At 44.4% G+C, this 27,253-nt stretch overlaps 1 protein-coding gene across 1 annotated transcript in view; it reads right to left on the minus strand.

Moving 5' to 3' along the window:
• The window catches only part of LOC126188743 (chondroitin sulfate proteoglycan 4), a 589,355-nt gene that overhangs the window by 521,529 nt on the left and 40,573 nt on the right, over positions 1–27,253 (minus strand). Inside the window, exon 3 of the mRNA XM_049930352.1 lies at positions 4,502–4,807. Coding sequence (XP_049786309.1) covers positions 4,502–4,807 — 306 coding nt within the window. The remainder of the gene's footprint in view (positions 1–4,501; positions 4,808–27,253) is intronic.

The raw sequence follows: 27,253 nt of genomic DNA on the forward strand, positions 1-27,253 counted from the left end.
AGATTCTACATCAAATATGGTATTTATACCGTGTATTAATGACCTTGCAGACAATGTTAATAGTAAGCTCAGACATTTTCGCAGATGATGCAGTTATCCGTAATGTGGTAATGCCTGAAAAAAGCTGCGCAAAGAGTCAGATATCAATAAGATTTAGAAATGGTGCTGAGACTGGCAACTCGTCTCAAATGTCTAGAAATGTAAAGCTTTTCATTTCGAAAAACGAAAAACGTAGTAATCTTTGATGATAACTGTAGAGACTCACAGTTGAAATCGGTCAACTCAGACAAATACCTGCATCTAACAAGCTATTGGGATATGAATTGGATCTGATACACAGTTCAGTCGTAGATAAGAGTTATCTTCAGTGTTGTGAGGGAACCGAACACCTCGTAGGCATACCGACATTATATCATCAGGAACATCTGGTCATGAAAAACGACAAGCCATTTTGGTTTTCTCTTTTCATTCAATATGATACTTACTTCAACTAGAGAACAATGCAGAAGTAGGATCTAACAACAATGTCTTTAAAGACTAAACATGACTGCAGTTACTGTATGTGCTGACCTCTTGGTGACTTATTTCTTGAATAGCATTTTCACATTTCACCTGGTGGTGTATTTGTTCTTTGCTATTCTGAGAGAGCTTGGGAATCTCATCCACATGTGGTGTAGGTCCAGCAGAAAAAAAACGAGCTTTGGGATGCAGCTGGGACACAGGTGTTCATGGAAACAGAGCCGAGTCGTGCCGCAGGTAGAGAAGTGCTGTCAAGCTGGAAATTGCGTCGTCGTGCAGTTTCTTGGCGGAATGCAGCTGTTGATCAGTTTTATGGTATGTTTGCACTTTCGCCTATCGAGCAGAGCGCTGTGGCATGGGAGAAGGCCGGTGCACAGCACATACAAAGAATAGTGTCTAAAGCAGATAAAAGTCTCCAGTATTCCAAAAAAACATGAATCTGTCGCAGATTAAGGAGCTAGCCTCGGACATAGTTCTTTAACTGTCCCAGGACCTGAGAAGTGAAGCTAGCTGCTGGATGCGAAATGCCGATTGGTAAAACCCATGTGATGTCCGGAGGTCGCATCACACAGAAGGAAGTTTTTTTTGAGAGGAGGGGACGCTAAAGAGGTCAATGGACTTAATTTTAACATGGTGCACATTCTTGATGGGATATTTAGGTACACAAGCAATTACGCCACAGGCAGACACTGGACAATTGTAAAATGATTGGTGGTCATGTTTTCTTGGTGGTAAGGAAAGGGCGAGGTGTTGGAATGAACCAGACAAGAGGGATTTCGACGCAGGTTGTGGTGCTAAACACAGCTTTGCAATATGGTGCCGCCACTGGACCAGCGAGTCGGGGATCCAAAGTTCTCCTCTCTGCGATCCCAGCATCGTACTTGAGACAGCCAGAGACGGAGGCAACTTTCTGCTCATGTTGGGCTGCTAATTAATGGTGAGCAGTTATAGCAGCACCAGCATATTAGGACGATTCCTCACCAGAATTTAGTCTGAGCAGTACTATTGTGTGTTCCACAACTATCCTTGGTAAATGCATGCGTTTTTTTTCCGTTTAACATTCGGCCAAGCAATACTGTAATTATTTCAGAACATCTGTTGGGCTTATAGGTGCCAATTTCAAAGTTTCGAAGTATCTTTGCCAAACAGAAGATTCACTTTTTAGAAGTTCATGGTACTATCTTGTGTTTTTAACTTCTTTCTTTTGTCAGAGTCAGATGCCGTTCTGTACTTCCTTCGTCATAGGTCTTTTTTTATTTTTATGTGTCAACTTTTAACTATTTTCGTATGAGAAATTAGAAGTATCTTCGTTTCGTTACTCCACCGATGTTACCGTGTATACCAGGTGTAGAAATATGAAATCGGAACTTCCCTGTAGATGGTGCTGGCCGTCAGTGTAGGGTCCATGAAACCGCGTCTGCAGGGCCATCTGCTTCCTGTAACGGTGACGACGAATGTCAACACACAGCAAACCAAGTTCCATACATCGGTATCTGTTACAAACCCGTAAACACGTCGCCTTTTGTGCCTACGAACTACGATTTGCGGACAGCAGTGGTTTTCTGTCATCATTTGAAGAAAACTGCTGCAGGATAGCATCGAATTTTCTTGTCGAAGCTTTCCGCGATCATGCTCTTGGGATAACATAGTGTTTCGAGTGGTTCAAAAAACTCAGAAGTGGCGATTTTGACGTGAGAAATGACGAGCGCGGGAAACCACGGAAAAAGTTCGAAGATAACGAATTGCAGACCTTATTGGATGAAGATGACACTACGACTCAACTGGAACTCGGGGAACAATTGCATGTGACGCAGAAAGCCATTTTTCTTCCCTCGGACGCTACGGGAAAGGTGCAGAAAGTGAGAAGATGGGTTCCGCATGAACTGCAAGCAAATCGAAAGACCAAATATGAAATGCTGCTCGCCAAATACAAAAGAAAGTCGTTTCTCCATAGAATAGTGACAGGTGATGAAAAATGGAAGTATTATGACAATCCTAAGCGTCGTAAATCATGGGTGAATCCCGGCAAACCATCAACATCCACTGCGAGATCAAATCGCTTTGAAAAGAACACAATACTCTGTGTTTGGTGGGATCAGAAGAGCTGGTGAAACCGTTAACACTGATCGCCACCAACAGCAAGTGATCGATTAAAATCTAGCATTACGTGAAGAACGACCGGAATATGGAAATAGGCCACACAGAGGAATATTGCTCCATGACAACGCCCCATCACACACAGCAAAACGGGTCAGGGAAACGATCGATGCGTTCAATTGGGAAATACTGGGGCATGCGGCCAGTTCTCCAGACTTGGCTCCGTCCAATTATCGTCTAATTGCATCACCGGGACACGCTCTCGCTGAACAACGCTTCAGTTCGTATGAAAATGTACGAAAATGACTATTTGGCTGCTTCGCTTCAAAAGAACTGTTTTTATGGTGCGGCATTCATACACTACTGGCCATTAAAATTGTTACACCACGAAGATGTGCTACAGACGCGAAATTTAACCGACTTGAAGAAGATGCTGTGATATGATTAGCTTTTCTCAGCATTCACACAAGGTTGGCGCCGTTCGGGACACCGACAATGTGCTGACATGACGAAAGTTTCCAACCGATTTCTCATACACAAACAGCAGTTGATCGGCGTTGCCTGGTGAAACGTTGTTGTGATGCCTCGTGTAAGGAGGAGAAATGCTTACCATCAAGATTCCGACTTTGATAAAGATCGGATTGTAGCCTATCACGATGCGGTTTATCGTATCGCGAAATTGCTGTTCGAGTTGGTCGAGATCCAATTACTGTTAGCAGAATATGGAATCTGTGGGTTCAGGAGGGTAATACGGAGCGCCGTGCTGGATCCCAACGGCCTCGTATCACTAGCAGTCGAGATGACAGGCATCTTATCCGCATGGCTGTAACGGATCTGCAGCCACGTCTCGATCCTTGAGTCAACAGATGGGGAAGTTTGCAAGACAACAACCATCTGCAAGAACAGTTCGACGACGTTTGCAGCAGCATGGACTATCGGCTCGGATACCACGGCTTCGGTTAGCGTTGACGCTGAATCACAGACAGGAGCGCCTGCGATGGTGTACTGAACGACGAACCTAGGTGCACGAATGGCAAAACGTCATTTTTTCGGATGAATCCAGGTTCTGTTTACAGTGTCATGATGGTTGCATCCGTGTTTGACGGCATCGCGGTGAACGCACGTTGGAAGCGTGTATTCGTCATCGCCATCCTGGCATATCACCTGGCGTGATGGTATGGGGTGCCATTGGTTACACGTCTCGGCCACCCTTTGTTCGCACTGACGACACTTTGAACAGTGGACGTTACATTTCAGATGTGTTACGACCTGTGGCTCTACCCTTCACTCGATCCCTGCGAAACCCTACATTTTAGCAGGATAATGGACGACTGCATTTTGCAGGTCCTGTACGGGCCTTCCTGGCCAGCACATTCTCCAGATCTCTCACCAATTGAGAACGTCTGGTCAATGGTGGCCGAGCAATTGGTTCGTCACAATACATCAGTCACTACTCTTGATGAACTGTGGTATCGTGTTGAAGCTGCATGGGCAGCTGTACCTGTATACGCCATCCAAGCTCTGACTCAATGCCCAGGCGTATCACGGCCGTTATTACGGCCAGAGGTGGTTGTTCTGGGTACTGATTTCTCAGGATCTATGCACCCAAATTGCGTGAAGATGTAATCACATGTCAGTTCTAGTATAATATATGTGTGCAATGAATACCTGTTTATCACCTGCATTTCTTCTTGGTGTAGCAGTTTTAATGGCCATTAGTGTAGCTTGCCAGAGAGCAGGGAGAAATGTACAAATAGCAATGGAGATTACTTTGAATAAAATATTGTTATTAAAGTACAGACGTGTAATTATTGCAGCCAAATTCCGGGTTTATACTTCTACAGCTGGCGCATTGTCTCGAGGTGATCCGTTGCGCAGCGCTTACCTGACGCCGGTGCGCGAGATGAGGTTGGGCAGCGCTAGGAAGGCGTCGTTCTCGACGAAGCTGATGTCGCGGTCGCTGGCGGCGTCGAACTCGGGCGCGCAGGTCCAGGTGACGCCGTGCACGTCGACGTGGCCGTGCCTCTCGCGCGCGCGCCGCAGCACGTCGACGCCGTTGTAGCGCACGTCGGCCAGGCAGCCGCGCAGGTTCTCCAGGTGGCCCAGGAACAGCTCCGAGAAGTCGCCCTGGCTGCCCACGAACAGCCCGAAGTGCACGTTCAGCTCGAAGAAGCGCCCCGGCAGCTTCTCCCTGCAAAGGCGGCGCCCGCAGCAGGCTCAACAGGTCTGTCCGTCTGCGCCCTCTGCACACCCGCGGCGACTCGTTACCGCCAGCCGGGGTCGCCTCTAATCAGAGGCGGCGGGCCGCACTCGGCAGCCATTACTCACTGAGCGCAAACGAGGCGCCACAGGGACGAACAGGATTAAGATCTTCACACAGGGGAAGAAGGGTCTGGATAATCTATGCAAATAATGCCCGAGTCTAATACCATTTCTGCTGCTTCTCAACAAGACGTTAACGACAAACTTATCATCTCAATTAAGAACAGTCGAAGTGAAGAAATTCTGCTGCCTGAGGAGTAAAATAATGCAAAACTCACAAAGGATGTATGAGAGAGACTAGAACAGCCAAAACGGGCACCCTCGCCAAACGATTGCAAATATGAATCACCATCGGCTGAAAATTGTGACGAAAGTCATGGATTACCTCCTGATACCATGATGGACCTTCTTTTGCCCGGCGTAGTGCAGGAACTGGATGTGGCATGGACTCAGCAAGCCGTTGGAAGTGTCCTGCAGAAATATTGAGCCATGGTGCCTCTACAGCCGTCCATAATTGAGGAAGTGTCCCCTTGAAGGGTTTTGGTACCAACTGACCTCTCGATGGTGTCCCTTCTAGTAGTCCAGAATGGTTTTCAAACCAACCGCGAGCAATTGTGGCCCTGTGGCTAGGCGCATTGCCATTGATTAAAATTCCACTGTTGTTTGGGAACATGAAGTCCAGGAATGGCGGCAAATGGTCTCCAAGTATCTGAACCCGACCATTTTCAGTCAATGCTCATATAAATGTAGCTCACACCATTGCGGAGCCACCACCAGTTTGCACTGTGGCTTGTTGACAACCAGGGTCCATGTTTTCACCACCAGTTTACACTGTGGCTTGTTGACAACCTGGGCCCATGGTTTCACCACCAGTTTGCACTGTGGCTTGTTGACAACCAGGGTCCATGGTTTCGTGGCGTTTGAGCCCCTCTCGAAACCTACCATAAGCTCTCACCAACTGAAATCGGGACTCATCTGACCAGGCCACGGTTTTCCAGTCGTCTATGGTCCAACCGATATGGTCACCAGCGGCGCTGCAGGCGATGTGTTGCTACCAGAGGCATTCACCTCCATCGTCTTCTGCCATAACCCATTAACGCTAAATTTCGCGGCACTGTCCTAATCGATACGTTCGTTGTACGTCCCACATTGATTTCTCCGGTTGTTTCACGCAATATTGATTGTCTTTTAGGACGGAAAACTCTACCCAAACGCCACGTCTCACGGTCGTTAAATGAAGGCCGTCAATCACTGCATTGTCAGAAATTTAGTATTCTAGGCACACTCCTGACACTGTGCATCTCGTACTACTGAATTCTCTAAAGATTTCCGAAATGGAATGTCCAATGCGTCTAGCTCCAATTATCATTTCGCGTTCAAGGCGTGTTAATTCACGTTCTGCCACCATAATAACTTCGGAAAGCTTCATACATAAGTGAACGGAGTACAAATGCCCTTTTATACTTTTATACCTCCTGTACGCCATACTACCGCCATCTGTATATATGCATATCGCTATTGGCTTGTTGTACAGGGTGATTCAAAAAGAATACCACAACTTTAAACATGTGTATTTAATGAAAGAAACATAATATAACCTTCTGTTAGACATCATTACAAAGAGTATTTAAAAAGTTTTTTTTTCACTCGAAAACAAGTTCAGAGATGTTCAATATGGCCCCCTCCAGACACTCGAGCAATATCAACCCGATACTCCAACTCGTTCCACACTCTCTGTAGCATATCAGGCGTAACAGTTTGGATAGCTGCTGTTATTTCTCGTTTCAAATCATCAATGGTGACTGGGAGAGGTGGCCGAAACACCATATCCTTAACATACCCCCATAAGAAAAAATCGCAGGGGGTAAGATCAGGGCTTCTTGGAGGCCAGTGATGAAGTGCTCTGTCACTCGTTCTCGGCCGTCCAGAACTTTTCCCTTTGCACAAACACCCATTCTCTGTAAACTGTTTATACCAACGTTTAATACACCACCTAACAGGAGGTTTAACACCATACTTCGTTCGAAATGCACGCTGTACAACTGTCGTCGATTCACTTCTGCCGTACTCAATAACACAAAAAGCTTTCTGTTGAGCAATCGCCATCTTAGCATCAACTGACGCTGACGCCTAGTCAACAGCGCCTCAAGCGAACAAATGTACAACTAAATGAAACTTTATAGCTCCCTTAATTCGCCGACAGATAGTGCTTAGCTCTGCCTTTTGTCGTTGCAGAGTTTTAAATTCCTAAAGTTGTGGTATTCTTTTTGAATCACCCTGTATATTGGAATGACGACAAAGAAAATTCGTGCTGGACCTGCGACTCGAGCCCGTATTTGCCGCTTTATGCGAGCGGATATCCGTCCTAACGTCGTCCATATGTCACAACCTCAACTCGTACGTTACGTATATTTCTGTCAGGAAGGTCATATTTATTTAGAATTAGGGCCTGGTATTGGCGAATAAATAAGAAAAAGCAGAGACTATGTTATTAAGAAGTACAATGCAATATTCCTTGAGATATACGTGCATGGAAGTTCGCATCTGGGCGTGATTCGTGCACGGATAACCGGTTAAGGCGAACACTCGCGTAAAGCAGGAAATCCGTGTTCGTCACCCAGTCTGTCTCAAATTTTCACTGTCGCCATTTCAATACACGGTCGATGCGTGTTCATAATCGCAACTGCAAATACATTTTCTGTGTTTTTTGACGGTTATACTCGCTGCAGTGCGTGTTCCTTCGGACATGCTTGCGTATTCGAAGTAAAATTGCATTGTTCTTCCTAATAACGCAGCCACTGCGATTTCTTATTTATTCGCGAATGCCAGGCTCCCAACTCTCATCAAATATGTCCTTCCTGGATGGGAAGATTGGCTTTGGCCAAGATTCGTACACGGATACCCGAAGCGTTCAAGGCGACTGCTCACGTAAAGAAGGGGATCCAGCTTTGAGTTCCCGTCAACCACGAATTTTCGCCGTTGTCATTCCAAATTAGAGTCGCTGGTGGTTCATACTTGCAACTGCGACTACATTTCTTGACGGCTGTGGTCGTTGTAGTGCCTGTTCCTACGGACATGCATGCATGCTTGAAGGATAATTGAATCGTATTTCTTAATGACACAGGCACTGTAATTTCCCATCTACTGGGAAAAATTTCATAACGACACGCGCTAACAGCGTTTCACATCCTTTTGACACCTCACAGAAGAAGTCATAAAGACAGCTTGAGTGTGCCGTACCGAAGTGAACCATGGGAACTCAGACAAGTAGAAAAACACTAAATACCAGGGCTTGCTGAAATACAATATCTCCGAATTTGTTATGTAAAAGTTCTTAGAGCTTTTTCAATGAGACAAACATTGGTAACGTCCTAAACTTTATTCTTCACTGTATAATTGTCTCTCAGTACAGTCGCCCTGCCAAAAGACACATGTTTTCTCCCAACGAGAGACAATTTTGTTGATACCGTCACTATAGACTGTTTCATTTTCTTGGCGAAACCACAACTTCACCTTCCACTGCTCCGTTAACATGAATGTGCGGTCCTCGAACGTGATCCGTAAGTCTCGGAAACAGATGAAAATTGGATGGGGTGAAGAGGGGACTGTATGGAGAATGATCAGTGACAGTGAACCCAAGGCGTCGTCTTGTCGCAAACGTGGCAGCGCTGGTGTGTGACTGGCATTGTCAAGTGTGCTCAAGGGACAAACTCTTTGAATTTGAAACTCGATTACAGCACGCTGTTTCTCACATACCGACGTAGTTAGGTTATACACCGCCCTGTTACATGCTGCAATTCGTAGCCTTATAGCCGCAGAGACCTGCAAATATGTAGAGAATAGAGATTTAGAATGTTAATAACATTTTTAAAACTGAGGCATTACTTTTCAGTAAGCCTTCGTATTTTCCTTGAAACATTTTCAGAATATACGCGAGTGTAATTTCCAGTTCGTGTCACGTAGTTCTGAGCTCGGCTTGTTACCAACGCAGCCAGTACTTTGAGGTACGACCTATTACAGTGAGGAATCAACCACTTCTCCATAATAAGAAAAATGATTTTTAACTCACGATAAAGTGGTTCTTGTTCGGAGCTTATTGCCACTCTTGCCTAAAATGTATGGCAGAGAGACAGCAAGGCAATGAAGTCTGCAGAGATGGAATAAATGTGCCAGGCTTAAAAATAGGCACTGCGGCAGCATTTAACAATGTAGGGAGTGGTCACACTGTTAAGCATAGACTTAGGATTCTGGACGGACAAACAATGATCAATGTAGTGTGGAGCTGTAAAAAGAACTACATCGTCTTGCTGAACTTAGAAATTGAGAAGACTGAATGGACAAAGTTAATACCTTCAGCAATGAGAAACGCACCATATACCCAAAGAAATATTACATCTACATCTACATACATACTCCGCAATCCACCATACGGTGCGTGGCGGAGGTTATCTCATACCACAACTAGCATCTTCTCTCCCTGTTCCACTCCCAAACAGAACGAGGGAAAAATGACTGTCTATATGCCTCTGTATGAGCCCTAATCCCTCTTATCTTATCTTTGTGGTCTTTCCCCGAAATATAAGTTGGCGGCAGTAAAATTGTACTGCAGTCAGCCTCAAATGCTGGTTCTCTAAATTTCCTCAGTAGTGATTCACAAAAAGAACGCCTCCTGTCCTCTAGAGACTCCCACCCGAGTTCCTGAAGCATTTCCGTAACTCTCGCGTGGTGATCAAACCTACCAGTAACAAATCTAGCAGCCCGCCTCTGAATTTCTTCTATGTCCTCCCTCAATCCAACATGATAGGGATCCCAAACCCTCGAGCAGTACTCAAGAATAGGTCGTATTAGTGTTTTATAAGCGGTCTCCTTTACAGATGAACCACATCTCCCCAAAATTCTACCAATGAACTGAAGACGACTATCCGCCTTCCCTACAACTGCCATTACATGCTTGTCCCACTTCATACCGCTCTGCAGTATTACGCCCAAATATTTAATCGACGTGACTGTGCCAAGCACTACACTACTAATGGAGTATTCAAACATTACTAGATTCTTTTTCCTATTCATCTGCTTTAATTTACATTTATCTATATTTAGAGTTAGCTGCCATTCTTTACACCAGTCAAAAATCCTGTCCAAGTCATCTTGTATCCTCCTACAGTCACTCAACGACACCTTCCCGTACACTACAGCATCATCAGCCAACAGCCGCACATTGCTATCCACCCTATCCAAAAGATCATCATATTAGAAGCAGAGTTCCGAAACCAGGATACGATTGGGCAATGAGATACAGTTAAGAGGCAAAAAATTAAGACCACCTGCTTAATGGCGTGTTGGTCCATTTGCATTTAAAATGGTACAGGGCTACACATTTGGTGTAACATGATCAATTTAAATTTTGCGACTATTTAGCAGTTGTAAAGGTCATTAGTTTTATTTGATTGAAATATCTTAAGGAAAAGCCTGACATTCTCAGTAAATTCTGTTAACGTTTTATTTGTGGTATTGTTGCTATTGAAGATCTTTCTTTTGTTTTCGTCATACATTTCCATTTAAAAAAAACGTCATTATCGTCTTGTAAGATTTTGCATTTGTTACTTTCTGTAACTGATCTGTCGATTCATATGGGAAGATGTTGGACCACTCACGCATTGCTTATGGTGCAAGTCTATTTTGCCATAATAACTTACCATATACGTGTTAGAGCCGTATATTTCTGCTTCTATAAAGTTAATAAGATCATTACTGTACGAATACACTATCGTATGAAAGTTACTGCATTTGCATTCCAAAAATTTTATTACTATATTTGTGAAATACTGTCCATTTCATCATCGTGACCGAAACGCGTAAATGACAGCATCGGAACATTGGACGCTAAGCCAACATGTGAAGTGCATACACGGACGACCCTGCTGCTTTCAAACACAGTAACGATTGTCACACTTGACAGAACTGTTTACCAAGCACACATTATAGGGTTGATGACGAAGAGCTATTACCTGAATGAGCCAGCGATTTCTGGTAGCGATAGCCTGACCAAGCAGTCATTCCACATAAATTGTCGTTAGAACTGCAGCAGATGAGAGTCAAATAACTGAAAGCCAGTCACTCAATTTCTAAGCAAAGGTTCCTCGCTTCCATGGTCTTCAGGGATACTGTGTCATACTACATTCTTATTCTCTATCCGATAATGCAAATTATTATGACTGCCGTGGAGTACAAATCTCTGTTGCTAAACTGCACTCCATTCACTCTACGGGGCACAAAGAATAACCAAGTTATAGTAACATCAGCATCTAAGGAGGTTACTAAACATTGGTCTAATGGACTTTAAAAGATGACTATCTTTTAAGACTTCTAATGTTGGACATTGAAAGAATTTCTTTAATAAAATGGTTTATTCATGTTATTAATCATTAATTTTTCAGACTGATGCCTGCGGACGCGAAGTACACTTCCATTCCTTTTTATTTGTTGGCGTTTGGCCAGAAGGACATATAGCCAAGGTTGTGTACACATTTTATGTTTTTTATCGGCTTTTGGCCTGAATGCCACATGGTCACAGTGAAAACTTAAACATCTCCTCCTCCTCCCTCCAAAATAGTCGTCGTTGGCAGCTATGCTCCTAGTAGCCCACACAGCTGCTGATACATATTGGCAGGAAGGTCCGCACCGGCTCTCTAGTGGCAGTAATGACCTCTTCAGCCGAATGAAATCTACACCCCCCAAGGAGTGCATTCATGCGGAGAAAGGTAGAGAAGTCGTATGGTCCGAGACACGTTGCACGGAGGCTATGAGAAAACGGTGCCCTGTTCCTTTATGAGTTCCTCAAGGACAGAACAGTTTACCAAGCACACATTATGGGGTTGATGACGAAGAGCTATTACCTGAATGAGCCAACGATTTCTGGTAGCGATAGCCTGACCAAACAGTCATTCCACATAAATTGTCGTTAGAACTGCAGCAGATGAGAGTCAAATAGAAGGGAGAACCGATAGAGGTACTGAAGGTACCCTCCGCCACACACCGTCAGGTGGCTTGCGGAGTATGGACGTAGATGTAGATGTAGACAGAGCGATGTGCAGTTGTGCTATCGTGTAGCAACAGCCAGTTCTTTCCACGCTAAAGCTCGGGATGCTTGCGACGAACGGAATCGCGTACATAGCTGGGATCATACTGGAATAACCAGCTGGGTAGAATTCAAAGTCAACAATTTCATTTGACCACTTCAAGTATCACACTGCCTTTTGACCAGTGTTGTCGTTTTTTTTTTCTGTGGTGGCGATGGTGACATTCTCTAAGTGGCGGATTGTCGCTTCAGTTGCGCATCGTACAGGGAAGACCATGCTTCGTTTCCAGTTTGACTCGATTGACAAACATCAAATCGTCATCAGAACTCAAAAATAGTTCAAATGGCTCTGAGCACTATGAGACTAAACATCTGAAGTCATCAGTCCCCTAGAACTTAGAACTACTTAAACCTAACTAACCTAAGGACATCGCACACATCCATGCCCGAGGCAGGATTCGAACCTGCGACCGTAGCGGTCGCTCGGTTCCAGACTGAAGCGCCTAGAATCGCTCGGCCACTACGGCCGGCTCATCATAACTATCGATCACATCCACACAAACCGTTGTGTGATAAGCATGCTGGTCTTTCATGAGGATGTATAGCACACATTGCTGGGAACCATGAGAGATGTTCAGGTCATCAGTCTGAATTTTGTAGCGCTTCCTCTGAAAGACTCCTATTGTGCTGTGAGATGGTTTACCGTTTTGAAACAGTTGGCATGCACTAACATTGCAAACTCTTCAATCTAGCGAATAGGTCGTAATTTTGGTGGCTGAATAGTTCTCATATCATCGTCCAAACTGTCTTCCCTTGCGTAAAGTCACACTACTACGTAAACACAATACTGTGACTCTGTGCCATCACGGTAAAATTTCTGCATCGTGTGAGACGTTCCGATAGTGATTTTTTTATGATCTCTGGCAGATCTTGTTTATTCATTGTTTTAACTGCGATATCCTGAACTGTGTCTTGCTGGATTGATAAAGGAACTCACAATGTACCATACCATGGCGCCACCTATGCCCTCTAGTGCAGTCAGTCCGTTAAGTGACCTTAGAAATACACAAGAGAACATGTGCAGCATACTAAATTGCGAGACAGGGTGTTGACTCACACCAGATCGAATCTGCATGGCAAGCTAACGACCATCGGGTGGTTCAAAAAATGGTTCAAATGGCTCTGAGAACTATGGGACTCAACTTCTGAGGTCATTAGTGCCCTAGAACTTAAACTAGTTAAACCTAACTAACCTAAGGAAATCACACACATCTATGCCCGAGGCAGGATTCGAACCTGCGACCGTAGCTGTCTCGCGGTTCCAGACTGCAGCGCCTAGAACCGCTCGGCCACTTCGGCCGGCTTCGGGTGGTTCACCAGGCAGCCTGAGTGTGCTCTTTAGGTGGTGTCCCATGCTCATGAAGGCATATGCTAGTTTTGTCCCAAACTTCGCTTCAGAAAATACTGAGCCGCTCGCGACACGTAAGTTTCGTGCATGCAACCGTTCTGCGGGAACATCTTTGCCTGGTTGCTGGGTAACTAGTGGGCACACTTCTGCAGGGCGGCAGTGTTGTGGCGTCGAGTGGTGATACACGGGCGTGCAGTCGTATGTCAAGGGAGCTGCCTCATTGGAGGCACCAATTCCGAGTCACTGAACGCTCAACCATTTGATGGCCGGGAACCTGGCGTGGAATTTTTTCTTACCTGAAAACTGTAGTAATATTTATTTTGAGCACCTACCTCTGTCACTGGGCGGCGATTTGAACTTGTTGAACAACTGTCCTGAAGCTCCGTCACCCTTGTTACGTTGCACTTTTGAAGTGGTTTTTCTGTGGTTTGCACACAAGCGGCCTAGAATGAGCTTGTTAATTAACTGTGCTAGGCTGTTTGTTGCTATTTTCAGCTATTTGCGAATTGCTGGGAGCCTGTGTTATATCTCTAAATTTTTGTAACTGTAGCAAGAGAGCAGTTACCGTATGCCACTGCGTAGCACGATGGTGGCCAGCTATGCGTGGTGCATTGTTATTCTTTTAGTGAGCTGTGTTCTTAAAGAGATTTGCTTTAAGACTTACTTTCTGATTTGCTTTTTATTACCTTGTCTATGATGTCTGTTATCCTGAAGAAAGTCATACACAAGAAGTGCACGGTGGGGGCCGAATTGTCGTCCATTAATACCAATGCCTCGCCAGATGCTGCCGATATGGTTGCACTATCGGTCGGAGGATGGCATTTACGTGTCGTACAGCCGTTACGGCGTCTTCCATGACCACCAGCGGCTTACGTCGGCCCCACATAATGCCACCCCAAAACAGCAGGTAACCTCCACCTTGCTGCACTCGCTGGACAGTTTGTCTAAGGCGTTCAGCCTGACCGGATTGCCTCCAAACACGTCTCCGACGATTGTCTGGTTGAAGGCACATGCGATACTCATCGGTGAAGAGAACGTGATGCCAATCCTGAGCGGTCCATTCGGCATGTTGTTAGGCCCATCTGTACCGCGCTGCATTTTGTCGTGGTTGCAAAGATGGATTTCTCCATGGACGTCGGAAGTGAAGCTGCGCATCAAGCAGCCAATTGCGCGCAATTTGAGTCGTAACACAACGTCCTGTGGCTGCAAGATATGCATTATTCAACATGGTGGTGTTGCTGGCAGGGCTACTCCGACCACAATCCGTAGGTAGCGGTCATCCACTGCAGTAGTAGCCCTTGGTCAGCCTGAGCGAGGCATGTCATTGACTATTCTTGTCTCTCTGTAAGTCCTCCATGTCCGAACAACATCGCTTTGGTTCACTCCGAGATGCCTGGACACTTCCCTTGTTGAGAGCCCTTCCTGACACATAGTAACAATGCGGACGCGATCGATCCGCGCTATTGACCGTCTAGGCATAGTTGAACTACAGACAACACGAGCCGTGTACTTCCTTCCTGGTGGAATGACTGGAACTGATCGGCTGGCGGACCCCCTCCGTCTAATAGGCGCTGCCCATGCATGGTTCTTTACACCTTTGGTCGCGTTTAGTGATATCTCTGGTCAAAGGGTCTGTGTCTGTGATACAATATCCACAGACAACATCTACACTCCTGGAAATGGAAAAAAGAACACATTGACACCGGTGTGTCAGACCCACCATACTTGCTCCGGACACTGCGAGAGGGCTGTACAAGCAATGATCACACGCACGGCACAGCGGACACACCAGGAACCGCGGTGTTGGCCGTCGAATGGCGCTAGCTGCGCAGCATTTTTGCACCGCCGCCGTCAGTGTCAGCCAGTTTGCCGTGGCATACGGAGCTCCATCGCAGTCTTTAACACTGGTAGCATGCCGCGACAGCGTGGACGTGAACCGTATGTGCAGTTGACGGACTTTGAGCGAGGGCGTATAGTGGGCATGCGGGAGGCCGGGTGGACGTACCGCCGAATTGCTCAACACGTGGGGCGTGAGGTCTCCACAGTACATCGATGTTGTCGCCAGTGGTCGGCGGAAGGTGCACGTGTCCGTCGACCTGGGACCGGACCGCAGCGACGCACGGATGCACGCCAATAGCGTAGGATCCTACGCAGTGCCGTAGGGGACCGCACCGCCACTTCCCAGCAAATTAGGGACACTGTTGCTCCTGGGGTATCGGCGAGGACCATTCGCAACCGTCTCCCTGAAGCTGGGCTACGGTCCCGCACACCGTTAGGCCGTCTTCCGCTCACGCCCCAACATCGTGCAGCCCGCCTCCAGTGGTGTCGCGACAGGCGTGAATGGAGGGACGAATGGAGACGTGTCGTCTTCAGCGATGAGAGTCGCTTCTGCCTTGGTGCCAATGATGGTCGTATGCGTGTTTGGCGCCGTGCAGGTGAACGCCACAATCAGGACTGCATACGACCGAGGCACACAGGGCCAACACCCGGCATCATGGTGTGGGGAGCGATCTCCTACACTGGTCTTACACCACTGGTGATCGTCGAGGGACACTGAATAGTTCACGGTACATCCAAACCGTCATCGAACCCATCGTTCTACCATTCCTAGACCGGCAAGGGAACTTGCTGTTCCAACAGGACAATGCACGTCCGCATGTATCCCGTGCCACCCAACGTGCTCTAGAAGGTGTAAGTCAACTACCCTGGCCAGCAAGATCTCCGGATCTGTCCCCCATTGAGCATGTTTGGGACTGGATGAAGCGTCGTCTCACGCGGTCTGCACGTCCAGCACGAACGCTGGTCCAACTGAGGCGCCAGGTGGAAATGGCATGGCAAGCCGTTCCACAGGACTACATCCAGCATCTCTACGATCGTCTCCATGGGAGAATAGCAGCCTGCATTGCTGCGAAAGGTGGATATACACTGTACTAGTGCCGACATTGTGCATGCTCTGTTGCCTGTGTCTATGTGCCTGTGGTTCTGTCAGTGTGATCATGTGATGTATCTGACCCCAGGAATGTGTCAATAAAGTTTCCCCTTCCTGGGACAATGAATTCACGGTGTTCTTATTTCAATTTCCAGGAGTGTATGTTCAGGAGTTCTGGGAACCGGGGTGATGCAAAACTTTTTTGATCTGTGTGTTATTAAAATAAAAAATATCTTTACTACACACTTTTAATAGTAGCCTGTGTGCTAATTTCGGCTGTAAGCCGATTCCAGATTTTTTCAAAATCCGTCCAGCAGTGTCAGCGTGAAGGCACAACAAACATACTCAAAAACTGACTTTATAATATAATATGTATGGGATTGTTATAGTGTACATATGGTAAAGAAACCCGGAAATGAGTCTCGCTCTGGAGCTCTACGTGCCTGCCATCACGTTCCTCAACTGATAACGCGTCAAGGTGGCTGTATGTTTTGAATTAGTTATTTATTTTCTGAATGCAGTGGCTGCTTTATTAAAGCAGCTGGCCAGCTATTTGCTATTACGTAGAAATTTCTAGTTCTAGTCAGACTCGAAATAATTTTCATTTGTTTAACTGTGGAAACGTGAAATGTTAGTGTCGACCGAGTGTCTGCTGGCTCATGTAACTTGAACCATTTATTAATATCTGTTCGTTCTGTCACTCGCATTGCCCCTATTGTTTTCTATTTTAATACATACCGTTCTTCAGGTGAAAGTGGAATTCATGAGTTTTGTTTCAAGCACGAGATTTCCTTTGTTTCCGAATGCTTTTGTTCTGGCGCGCAATATATGTGATGTGTGGTGAATCTGAGTGAAAGTGAGAACAATGCGCGCTTTCGTGTATCAAGTTAATCTGTACTGAAATCAAAATTTATTGCGCTTGTTCATCACATGCTGTCATTTTATACAGTTAGATCCTTCACGTTAAAACAGGCATTCTGTTTCAGATTCAAATAATGTTTTTAACAGAACAATAGGCAGTTCTAATGGGACTTAAACGAACACATAAAATCGGCGCATCTTCAGTTTCAAAGATATCAAATAGCTTATAGTCCAAGTTGTGAGGGATGATGAAGTCCACTCCATGATGAAATTTTACCAGATGTAGCACATCATTGCTTTCCTTGTAGTTTTTAGCTTTGGGTAAAACACTTTGTAAGGTGGCAGAATAAATGAAGGTCAGATTCGCACCTTACATAAGAGTTTTATACATCGCAAAGGGAAGGTGAATATAGTACCTAACTTTCGCAATAAGGAGAAAATTTGTCTAGCAGTATGTGATGCAAAAAGGAATGACATTCAATCAGCAGTAATTAACACACCGTTCCTATAATACATGTTTGAGCGGAAGGTGAAACATGCAGCAAGAGGCGTTTTAGTTTGGAATTCAGAGGGTCGACGCTGAGGCAAGGCCGTGCTACAGGGGGTACCATGGAAACCACTTAAAGGGGTGTCCCACCCGGAAAGTCAATGACCGACCAGGTGACTCAGATTGGGAGAGCGAGTATAGTGGCCCATCTAATGGAGGACAGGAAAGGAAACTTTTAGAAAACTGTGTTCTGGAATTCCAAGTGGATACAAAACAAGACTAGTGACGCATTTTCGATCACATGTCCAGTGAGTGGTGCACACTTGAGAGAGTCAACGTACGCATTTAGGCATCTGGAACGGACACAAAACGTCCGATTGGCGGAACGTGCTAGGAAGGAGAAAAGAGCCAAAGTTTCGACGCAGTTTAATGGTAGGGACCTTGTGATTGGTAGAGAATGTTTCCACAAAATAAGAGGAACGCTCCTATTGGTCGAAAAAAGCCGTTACGTGAAAACGAAAAAACCCAGGTGGGGAGACAGTTCGGCTATGAGTAAGACAAGACGGAAATTTTCGTGGAATCTTCCCTGAACTGGCGTCAAGTGCAGATTACAGCACATTTGTTTGAACACTGCGTTCACAGTGCCTGATATCCAGCTAGAAATTAGCTGTGGCATCGTTTAGCTCCAACTGTGGAGAAACGAACCAGCCAATTAGTTAATTGTTCTTGTGAGAACTGAGAGGGAATTATAATATGCACACTGCTACAACCATCCGCGTGTATATTGCCACATTCTAAGACTGGGGATGAATACTTGTTCTCTCACATAACGAGAAACGTAGCAAAGGTGTAATTAGTTTTATAGGAATTTCAGCGGAAGAGAGCGATCTAGCAGATGACAGCACATCACAGCTTAAGGTAAATGCCGCATGCAGAGGCATGAACTTGTTGGTTAACCAGATTGCGTCCACTGTAAACCCGAGCGATCTTAGGTAATCGTTTGCTCAATTTATCACATAACTAACCATCCACCATAGACTTGATTGTCATCCTACAAATAGTACCAAACTTCGAACCGGAATCAGACGATTTTCGTGGCAGTGACCAACATCATAACGTAAATGTAGGAACAATTTTGTAAAGAAACTTTTAGTTAAACTTTAATATTATCATGTTTAGGAAAATTTAACCTTCTGAGAGATAATATTTAATATTGTTGTGTTTAGGATTATTTCACTTTTTGATGTTTATGATATGCGTTATAATGACAACTGTTTTTTGTCACATTGAAAACTGTGTATAACCGATTATTTTTGTGCTAATATTGGGACATTAAAGATGTCATTTCAACTTACACGGTTGTCTTCAATCTTAGATTAAGTAAACCACAAATATTGCACCTTACAACTTTATGAGCAAGATTATCCTCTAGTTCTCACAGTACTGTTAGTTAGCTTCATAGAATAGTAGTGCAGATGTTATGGGTTGCCAATGTGCATTCAGAATCGTTATCAAGTCTGAGCTTTCGGTTGAAAAATAATAAATTAATTCCGTTGGGATTCATGGTTTTGAGTGTAATGTGTTTCCAGTGGTCGTTACTGATTAACGTTTTGGTGGATGAAAATGTTTTCCGTTGCACTTCAACATTTCAGCAATATTCAAATGATTGAATGTGTCATACATCATCATCATCATCTTCTTCTTCTTCTTCTGACGTTAAGCCTATTACTTCAAAATCATTCTTAACCGAATCCAGGTACCTTCTCCTTGGTCTACCCCGACTCCTCCTACCCTCTACTGCTGAACCAATGAGTCTCTTGGGTAACCTTGCTTCTCCCATGCGTGTAACATGACCCCACCATCTAAGCCTGTTCGCCCTGACTGCTACATCTATAGAGTTCATTCCCAGCTTTTCTTTGATTTCCTCACTGTGCACACCCTCCTGCCATTGTTCCCATCTACTAGTACCTGCAATCATCCTAGCTACTTTCATATCCGTAACCTCAACCTTGTTGATAAGGTAACCTGAATCCACCCAGCTTTCGCTCCCATACAACGAAGTTGGTCGAAAGATTGAACGGTGAACAGATAACTTAGTCTTGGTACTGACTTCATTCTTGCAGAAGAGAGTAGATCGTAGCTGAGCGCTAGCTTCCAGTTCTTTCACTATGTTGCCATCCTGTGAGAATATGCATCCTAAGTACTTGAAACCGTTCACCTGTTCTAACTTTGTTCCTCCTATTTGGCACTCAATCCGTTTATATCTCTTTCCCACTGACATTACTTTTGTTTTGGAGATGCTAATCTTAAAACCATAGTCCTTACATTTCTGATGTAGCTCTGAAATATTACTTTGCAAACTTTCAATTGAATCTGCCATCACAACTAAGTCATCCGCATATGCGAGACTGCTTATTTTGTGTTCACATATCATAATCTCACCAGCCAGTCTATTTTTTTTCAACATATGATCCATAAATAATATGAACAACAGTGGAGACCGGCTGCAGCCTTGTCTTACCCCTGAAACTACTCTGAACCATGGACTCAATTTACCGTCAACTCTAACTGCTGCCTGACTCTCTATGTAAAGACCTTTAATTGCTTGCAAAAGTTTGCCTCCTATTCCATAATCACGTAGAACAGACAATAACTTCCTCCTAGGAACCCGGTCATATGCCTTTTCTACATCTATAAAACATTATTTGCCGTAAGCTAAAGATCTGGCCCTGACAACCTCTAAGAGGCCTAAACCCACACTGATTTTCATCCAATTTGTCCTCAACTAATACTCGTACTTTCCTTTCAACAATACCTGAGAAGATTTTACCCACAACGCTGATCAAAGAGATACCTCTGTAGTTGTTACAATCTTTCTTTTTCCATGTTTAAAGATTGGTGTGATTACTGCTTTTGTCCAGTCTGATGGAACCTGTCCCGACTCCCACGCCATTTCAATTATCCTATGTAGCCATTTAAGACCTGACATTCCACTGTATTTGATGAGTTCCAACTTAATTTCATCCACCCCAGCCGCTTTATTGCACTGCAATCTATTGACCATTTTTACCACTTCCTCAAATGTGATCCTATTTCCATCATCATTCCTATCCCATTCTACCTCGAAATCTGAAACATTACTGATCGCATTTTCACCTACATTGAGCAACTCTTCAAAATATTCCCTCCATCTGCCCAAGGCATCGTCAGGATTCACCAGCAGTTTTCCTGACCTGTCCAAAATACTTGTCATTTCCTTCTTACCTCCCTTTCGAAGACTGCTAATTACACTCCAGAATGGTTTTCCAGCAGCTTGACCCAAGGTCTCCAACCTGTTTCCAAAGTCTTCCCAAGATTTCTTCTTGGATGCTGTAATTATCTGTTTGGCTTTGTTTCTTTCTTCAACATAACTTTCTCTGTCTACCTGAGTTCCAGTATGTAGCCATTTTTTATATGCCTTCTTTTTCCTTTTACAGGCTGCCTTGACTGTGTCATTCCACCAAGCTGTTTGCTTCATCCTACCTTTACACACTACAGTTCCAAGACATTCTTTGGCCACTTCTAGGACTGTGTCCCTGTACCTTGTCCATTCCTTTTCCAGTGACTGCAATTGACTACATTCAACTAACTGGTACCTTTCTGAGATCACTGTTATGTACTCGTGTCTGATTTCCTTATCCTGAAGTTTCTCCACTCTTATCCTCCTACACATGGATCTGACCTCCTGCACTTTCGGCCTCACAATCCCAATTTCACTGCAGATTAAATAATTATCAGTGTCATCAAAGAATACCCTGAATACACGTGTGTCCCTCACAGCCTTCCTGAATTCCTGATCTGTTATTATATAGTCAATGACAGATCTGGTTCCCCTGCCTTCCCAAGTATACCGGTGAATGTTCTTATGTTTAAAAAAGGAGTTTGTGATTACTAAGCCCATACTGGCACAGAAATCCAAGAGTTGCTTCCCTTTCCTGTTGGCCTCCATATCCTCTCCAAATTTACTCATAACCTTTTCATACCCTTCTGTTCGATTTCCAATCCTGGCATTAAAATCACCCATGCACAGAACACTGTCCTTGTCCTTTACTCTAACAACTACATCACTGAGTGTGTCATAAAAACTATCCATCTTAACTTGATCTGTCCCTTGTGTCCTACATTTGAAATTTTTTTCATTTGCAGTACGTTTGCAGAATGTCGGCCTTAGACCATTTTCAAGCACCCTATTAAACGGAAGCATCGTACATCGAGTGTATTAGCAACCAGGTGCAGATATGGGTGTTCTACGAGAGTGGAAATTTTGCTGGCATCACTTTCAAAACAGCTGTCCATTTAGCCGTACAGAGTCTGTCCTGTAGGCCTTGCTCACCGCAGTACAATATATTTTCCGGGTTGTTGACAATGTTTTCCTCAATCTGAGCCCTGTGCTGGGCACGGTTTGTTGGTCTCATCTGGTACACAAAGCTCTTCAGATGTCACATATAGTCACAGACTGAGAAGACTGGAGATCGTGGCGCCAAGTGATGCTGGCAATCTTTAAAATTATGCGATCCCCAAAGGTGTCACTGCAGCTAATTATTTATTTTTTTTTTTTTGTCATCAGTCTACTGACTGGTTTGATGCGGCCCGCCACGAATTCCTTTCTGTGCTAACCTCAACCTCTTCATTTCAGAGTAGCACTTGCAACCTACATCCTCAATTATTTGCTTGACGTATTCCAATCTCTGTCTGCCTCTACAGTTTTTGCCCTCTACAGCTCCCTCTAGTACCATGGAAGTGATTCCCTCATGTCTTAGCAGATGTCCTATCATCCTGTCCCTTCTCCTTATCAGTGTTTTCCACATATTCCTTTCCTCTCCGATTCTGCGTAGAACCTCCTCATTCCTTACCTTATCAGTCCACCTAATTTTCAACATTCGTCTATAGCACCACATCTCAAATGCTTCGATTCTCTTCTGTTCCGGTTTTCCCACAGTCCATGTTTCACTACCATACAATGCTGTACTCCAGACGTACATCCTCAGAAATTTCTTCCTCAAATTAAGGCCGGTATTTGATATTAGTAGACTTCTCTTGGCCAGAAATGCCTTTTTTGCCGTAGCGAGTCTGCTTTTGATGTCCTCCTTGCTCCGTCCGTCATTGGTTATTTTACTGCCTAGGTAGCAGAATTAACTTCATTGACTTCGTGACCATCAATCCTGATGTTAAGTTTCTCGCTGTTCTCATTTCTACTACTTCTCATTACCTTCGTCTTTCTCCGATTTACTGTCAAACCATACTGTGTACTCATTAGACTGTTCATTCCGTTCAGCAGATCATTTAATTTTTCTTCACTTTCACTCAGGATAGCAATGTCATCAGCGAATCGTATCATTGATATCCTTTCACCTTGTATTTTAATTCCACTCCTGAAACTTTCTTTTATTTCCATCATTGCTTCCTCGACGTACAGATTGAAGAGTAGGGGCGAAAGGCTACAGTCTTGTCTTACACCCTTCTTAATACGAGCACTTCGTTCTTGATCGTCCACTCTTATTATTCCCTCTCGATTGTTGTACATATTGTATATGACCCGTCTCTCCAAATAGCTTACCCCTACTTTTTTCAGAATATCGAACAGCTTGCACCATTTTACATTGTCGAACGCTTTTTCCAGGTCGACAAATCCTATGAAAGTGTCTTGATTTTTCTTTAGCCTTGCTTCCATTATTAGCCGTAACGGCAGAATTGCCTCTCTCGTCCCTTTACTTTTCCTAAAGCCAAACTGATCGTCACCTAGCGCATTCTCAATTTTCTTATCCATTCTTCTGTATATTATTCATGTAAGCAGCTTCGATGCATGAGCTGTTAAGCTGATTGTGCGATAATTCTCGCACTTGTCAGCTCTTGCCGTCTTCGGAATTGTGTGGATGATGCTTTTCCGAAAATCAGATGGTATATCGTCAGACTCATATATTCTACACACCAACGTGAATAGTCGTTTTGTTACCACTTCCCCCAAAGATTTTAGAAATTCTGATGGAATGTTATCTATTCCTTCTGCCTTATTTGACTGTAAGTCCTCCAAAGCTCTTTTAAATTCCGATTCTGATACTGGATCCCCTATCTCTTCTAAATCGACTCCTGTTTCTTCTTCTATCACATCCAACAAATCTTCACCCTCATAGAGGCTTTCAATGTATTCTTTCCACCTATCTGCTCTCTCCTCTGCATTCAACAGTGGAACTCCCGTTGCACTCTTAATGTTACCACCGTTGCTTTTAATGTCAACAAGGGGTGTTTTGACTTTCCTGTATGCTGAGTTTGTCCTTACGACAATCATATCTTTTTCGATGTCTTCACATTTTTCCTGCAGCCATTTCGTCTTAGCTTCCCTGCACTTCCTATTTATTTCATTCCTCAGCGACTTGTATTTCTGTATTCCTGATTTTCCCGCAACATGTTTGTACTTGCTCCTTTCATCATTCAACTGAAGTATTTCTTCTGTTACCCATGGTTTCTTCGCAGCTACCTTCTTTCTACCTATGTTTTCCTTCCCAACTTCTGTGATGGCCTTTTTAGAGATGTCCATTCCTCTTCAACTGTACTGCCTACTGCGCTATTCCTTATTGCTGTATCTTTAGCGTTAGAGAACTTCAAACGTATCTCGTCATTCCTTAGTACTTCCGTATCCCACTTCTTTGCGTATTGATTCTTCCTCACTAATGTCTTGTACTTCAGCCTACTCTTCATCATTACTATATTGTCATCTGAGTCTATATCTGCTCCTGGGTACGCCTTACAATCCAGTATCTGATTTCGGAATCTCTGTCTGACCATGATGCAATCTAATTGAAATCTTCCCGTATCTCCCGGCCTTTTCCAAGTATACCTCCTCCTCTTGTGATTCTTGAATAGGGTATTCGCTATTACTAGCTGAAACTTGTTACAGAACTCAATTAGTCTTTCTCCTCTTTCATTCCTTGTCCCAAGCCCATATTCTCCTGTAACCTTTTCCTCTACTCCTTCCCGTACAACTGCATTCCAGTCGCCCATGACTATTAGATTTTCGTCCCTCTTTACATACTGCATTACCCTTTCAATATCGTCATACACTCTCTGTATCTGTTCATCTTCAGCTTGCGACGTCGGCATGTATACCTGAACTATCGTTGTCGGTGTTGGTCTGCTGTCGATTCTGATTAGAACAACCCGGTCACTGAACTGTTCACAGTAACACACCCTCTGCCCTACCTTCCTATTCATAACGAATCCTACACCTGTTATACTATTTTCTTCTGCTGTTGATATTACCCGATACTCATCTGACCAGAAATCCTTGTCTTCCTTCCACTTCACTTCACTGACCCCTACTTTATCTAGATTGAGCCTTTGCATTTCTCTTTTCAGGTTTTCTAGTTTCCCTACCACGTTCAAGCTTCTGACATTCCACGCCCCGACTCGTAGAACGTTATCCTTTCGTTGATTATTCACTCTTTTTCTCATGGTAACCTCCCCCTTGGCAGTCCCCTCCCTGAGATCTCATGGTAACCTCCCCCTTGGCAGTCCCCTCCCAGAGATCCGAATGGGGGACTATTCCGGAATCTTTTGCCAATGGAAAGATCATCATGACACTCCTTCAATTACAGGCCACATGTCCTGTGGATACACGTTACGTGTCTTTAATGCAGTGGTTTCCATTGCCTTCTGCATCCTCATGCCGTTGATCATTGCTGATTCTTCCGCCTTTAGGGGCAATTTCCCACCCCTAGGACAAGAGAGTGCCCTGAACGTCTATCCACTCCTCCGCCCTCTTTGACAAGGCCGTTGGCAGAAAGTGACTGACTTCTTCGGCCGCCAATGCTGATTATTTATCAAAATTTGGGCAGTGGCGGGGATCGAACCCGGGACCGAAGACGTTTTGATTATGAATCAAAGACGCTAGCCCTAGACCACGGGTACTGCAGCTATAGTTAGTGAATAAGGTGGCTTTAGTCTGTTGAAGTTGAGTGAACAGAATGTCGAGACCTGTAACAGAATGAAGCCTTGGAGCCAAAAATGTCTCTATCACGTTGGCGTCACCTTGAGACGTCACACTAACAGCGGAGCCTGCTTTACCATGAAAAGAAGTAAGGGTCGATCATCCTGCAACACGACACTGCTCGCCGAACAGCAACTTAAGCAATTTTTTTTTTGGTGCCCAGTACCGCATATTCTCGTTATTCAATTAACCACTTAGATGAAAATGTGCTTCATTAAACATCTAAAAATTTTCAGCGATTTTAGCATTTGATTTTAGCCAACAGGTTTTCAGAATAGTCCATTAAATTTCGGTCATGCAGCCGCGGAAATAAAATTTCCTCCAGTGATATTTCGGCCGCGTATCGTCCTGCCATCACAATTCTTATTTTAATAGACTAATCATTACGCCATGAGAAGTTGAAAATGCAGGTTTTCAGAAAATGGTACCCGCATTACAGAATAATGAGATTTTAGTTCTTGAAGAATCGGAAGCTTGTAAGGATGAAAGTGAAGGCTGTTGAATATTCTTTATCAGATCCTACGTCCGATCCCCAATGACGAGGCAACTTTACGTAGTGACCTATGATGACTGCTTACCAATGCAGCTCACACAGCATCGACGCTGTACAGGTATAGATAACACACCCACCCACTAGGCTTCTTTTGTTTTTAAAACCGACGCAGTCTCTTAAAAGTTAGGAACCTACGTCTTGATTACGTATGAAGAAAGAAATTGACCTGATAATGGCACCGAAACACAATATGTGCATCTGTGATACTGTTACCATATCTGTTAATACGCTCTCACGGCGACCACACCCAGTCTGCATCGTTCCACTGTAATTAAACGTCGGTTGCTACCCGATAGTTTGGCGTTTTTCCCCCGCCCCAAGTGCCGATCATGAACAGGATTGGAAACATCAAGATCAAATGTTCACGTTTCTTTGCGCCACCTGTACACGGGGTGCTCAAGGCTGAAGGGTTACAGACCTGACTCAACCACCACAGAATGTAGCTGATAAAGAGATGGTGCTTATATAGTAATGTGAGGAGTATCTGGACAACACGATCGACAGCAAAGGAAGCCTTTGTGTATCGTTTTAATTTTTGCATGTGAAAGCGTCACATTACATACTGGTACTTTGCAGGTCACTGGCATCACATACAGAATGTGCCTCCATGCTCGAGTTCAATGTAAATGAGAAGTATATAACAAACTATCAGCGTCGATTGCGATGATGAAACCAACCTATACCTAGGTTTCCGCCCAAATAATTGAGCCTTCTTCAGAAGATATATATGAATCTATAATTTGTCTAAGAGGACATGGTCTAGAAATAAAACTAAAACAGCCTGTATAGGTGTAGTCACATTTGAAAAATGCGGTACATGAGTACTAAGTCAACACAAGGACTTAACAAAGCTCTGGCGTGCGCCTCGTCTCCATGGACACCTTGAGGTGGGCCTCGGGAGCTCACGTGGAACTAAGTAGGACTAGACAACGCGCTGCAAAACAACACGGCGGGGAACAATGCGCATGTCTAACTGAGACCATGGCTGTCAAAGACAAAAGACCAACGGAGTTACATCTTAAAACAAAAAATTTAT

The sequence above is a fragment of the Schistocerca cancellata genome, chromosome 5 (assembly GCF_023864275.1).
Source record: "Schistocerca cancellata isolate TAMUIC-IGC-003103 chromosome 5, iqSchCanc2.1, whole genome shotgun sequence".
In the NCBI taxonomy this organism is placed as follows: domain Eukaryota; kingdom Metazoa; phylum Arthropoda; class Insecta; order Orthoptera; family Acrididae; genus Schistocerca; species Schistocerca cancellata.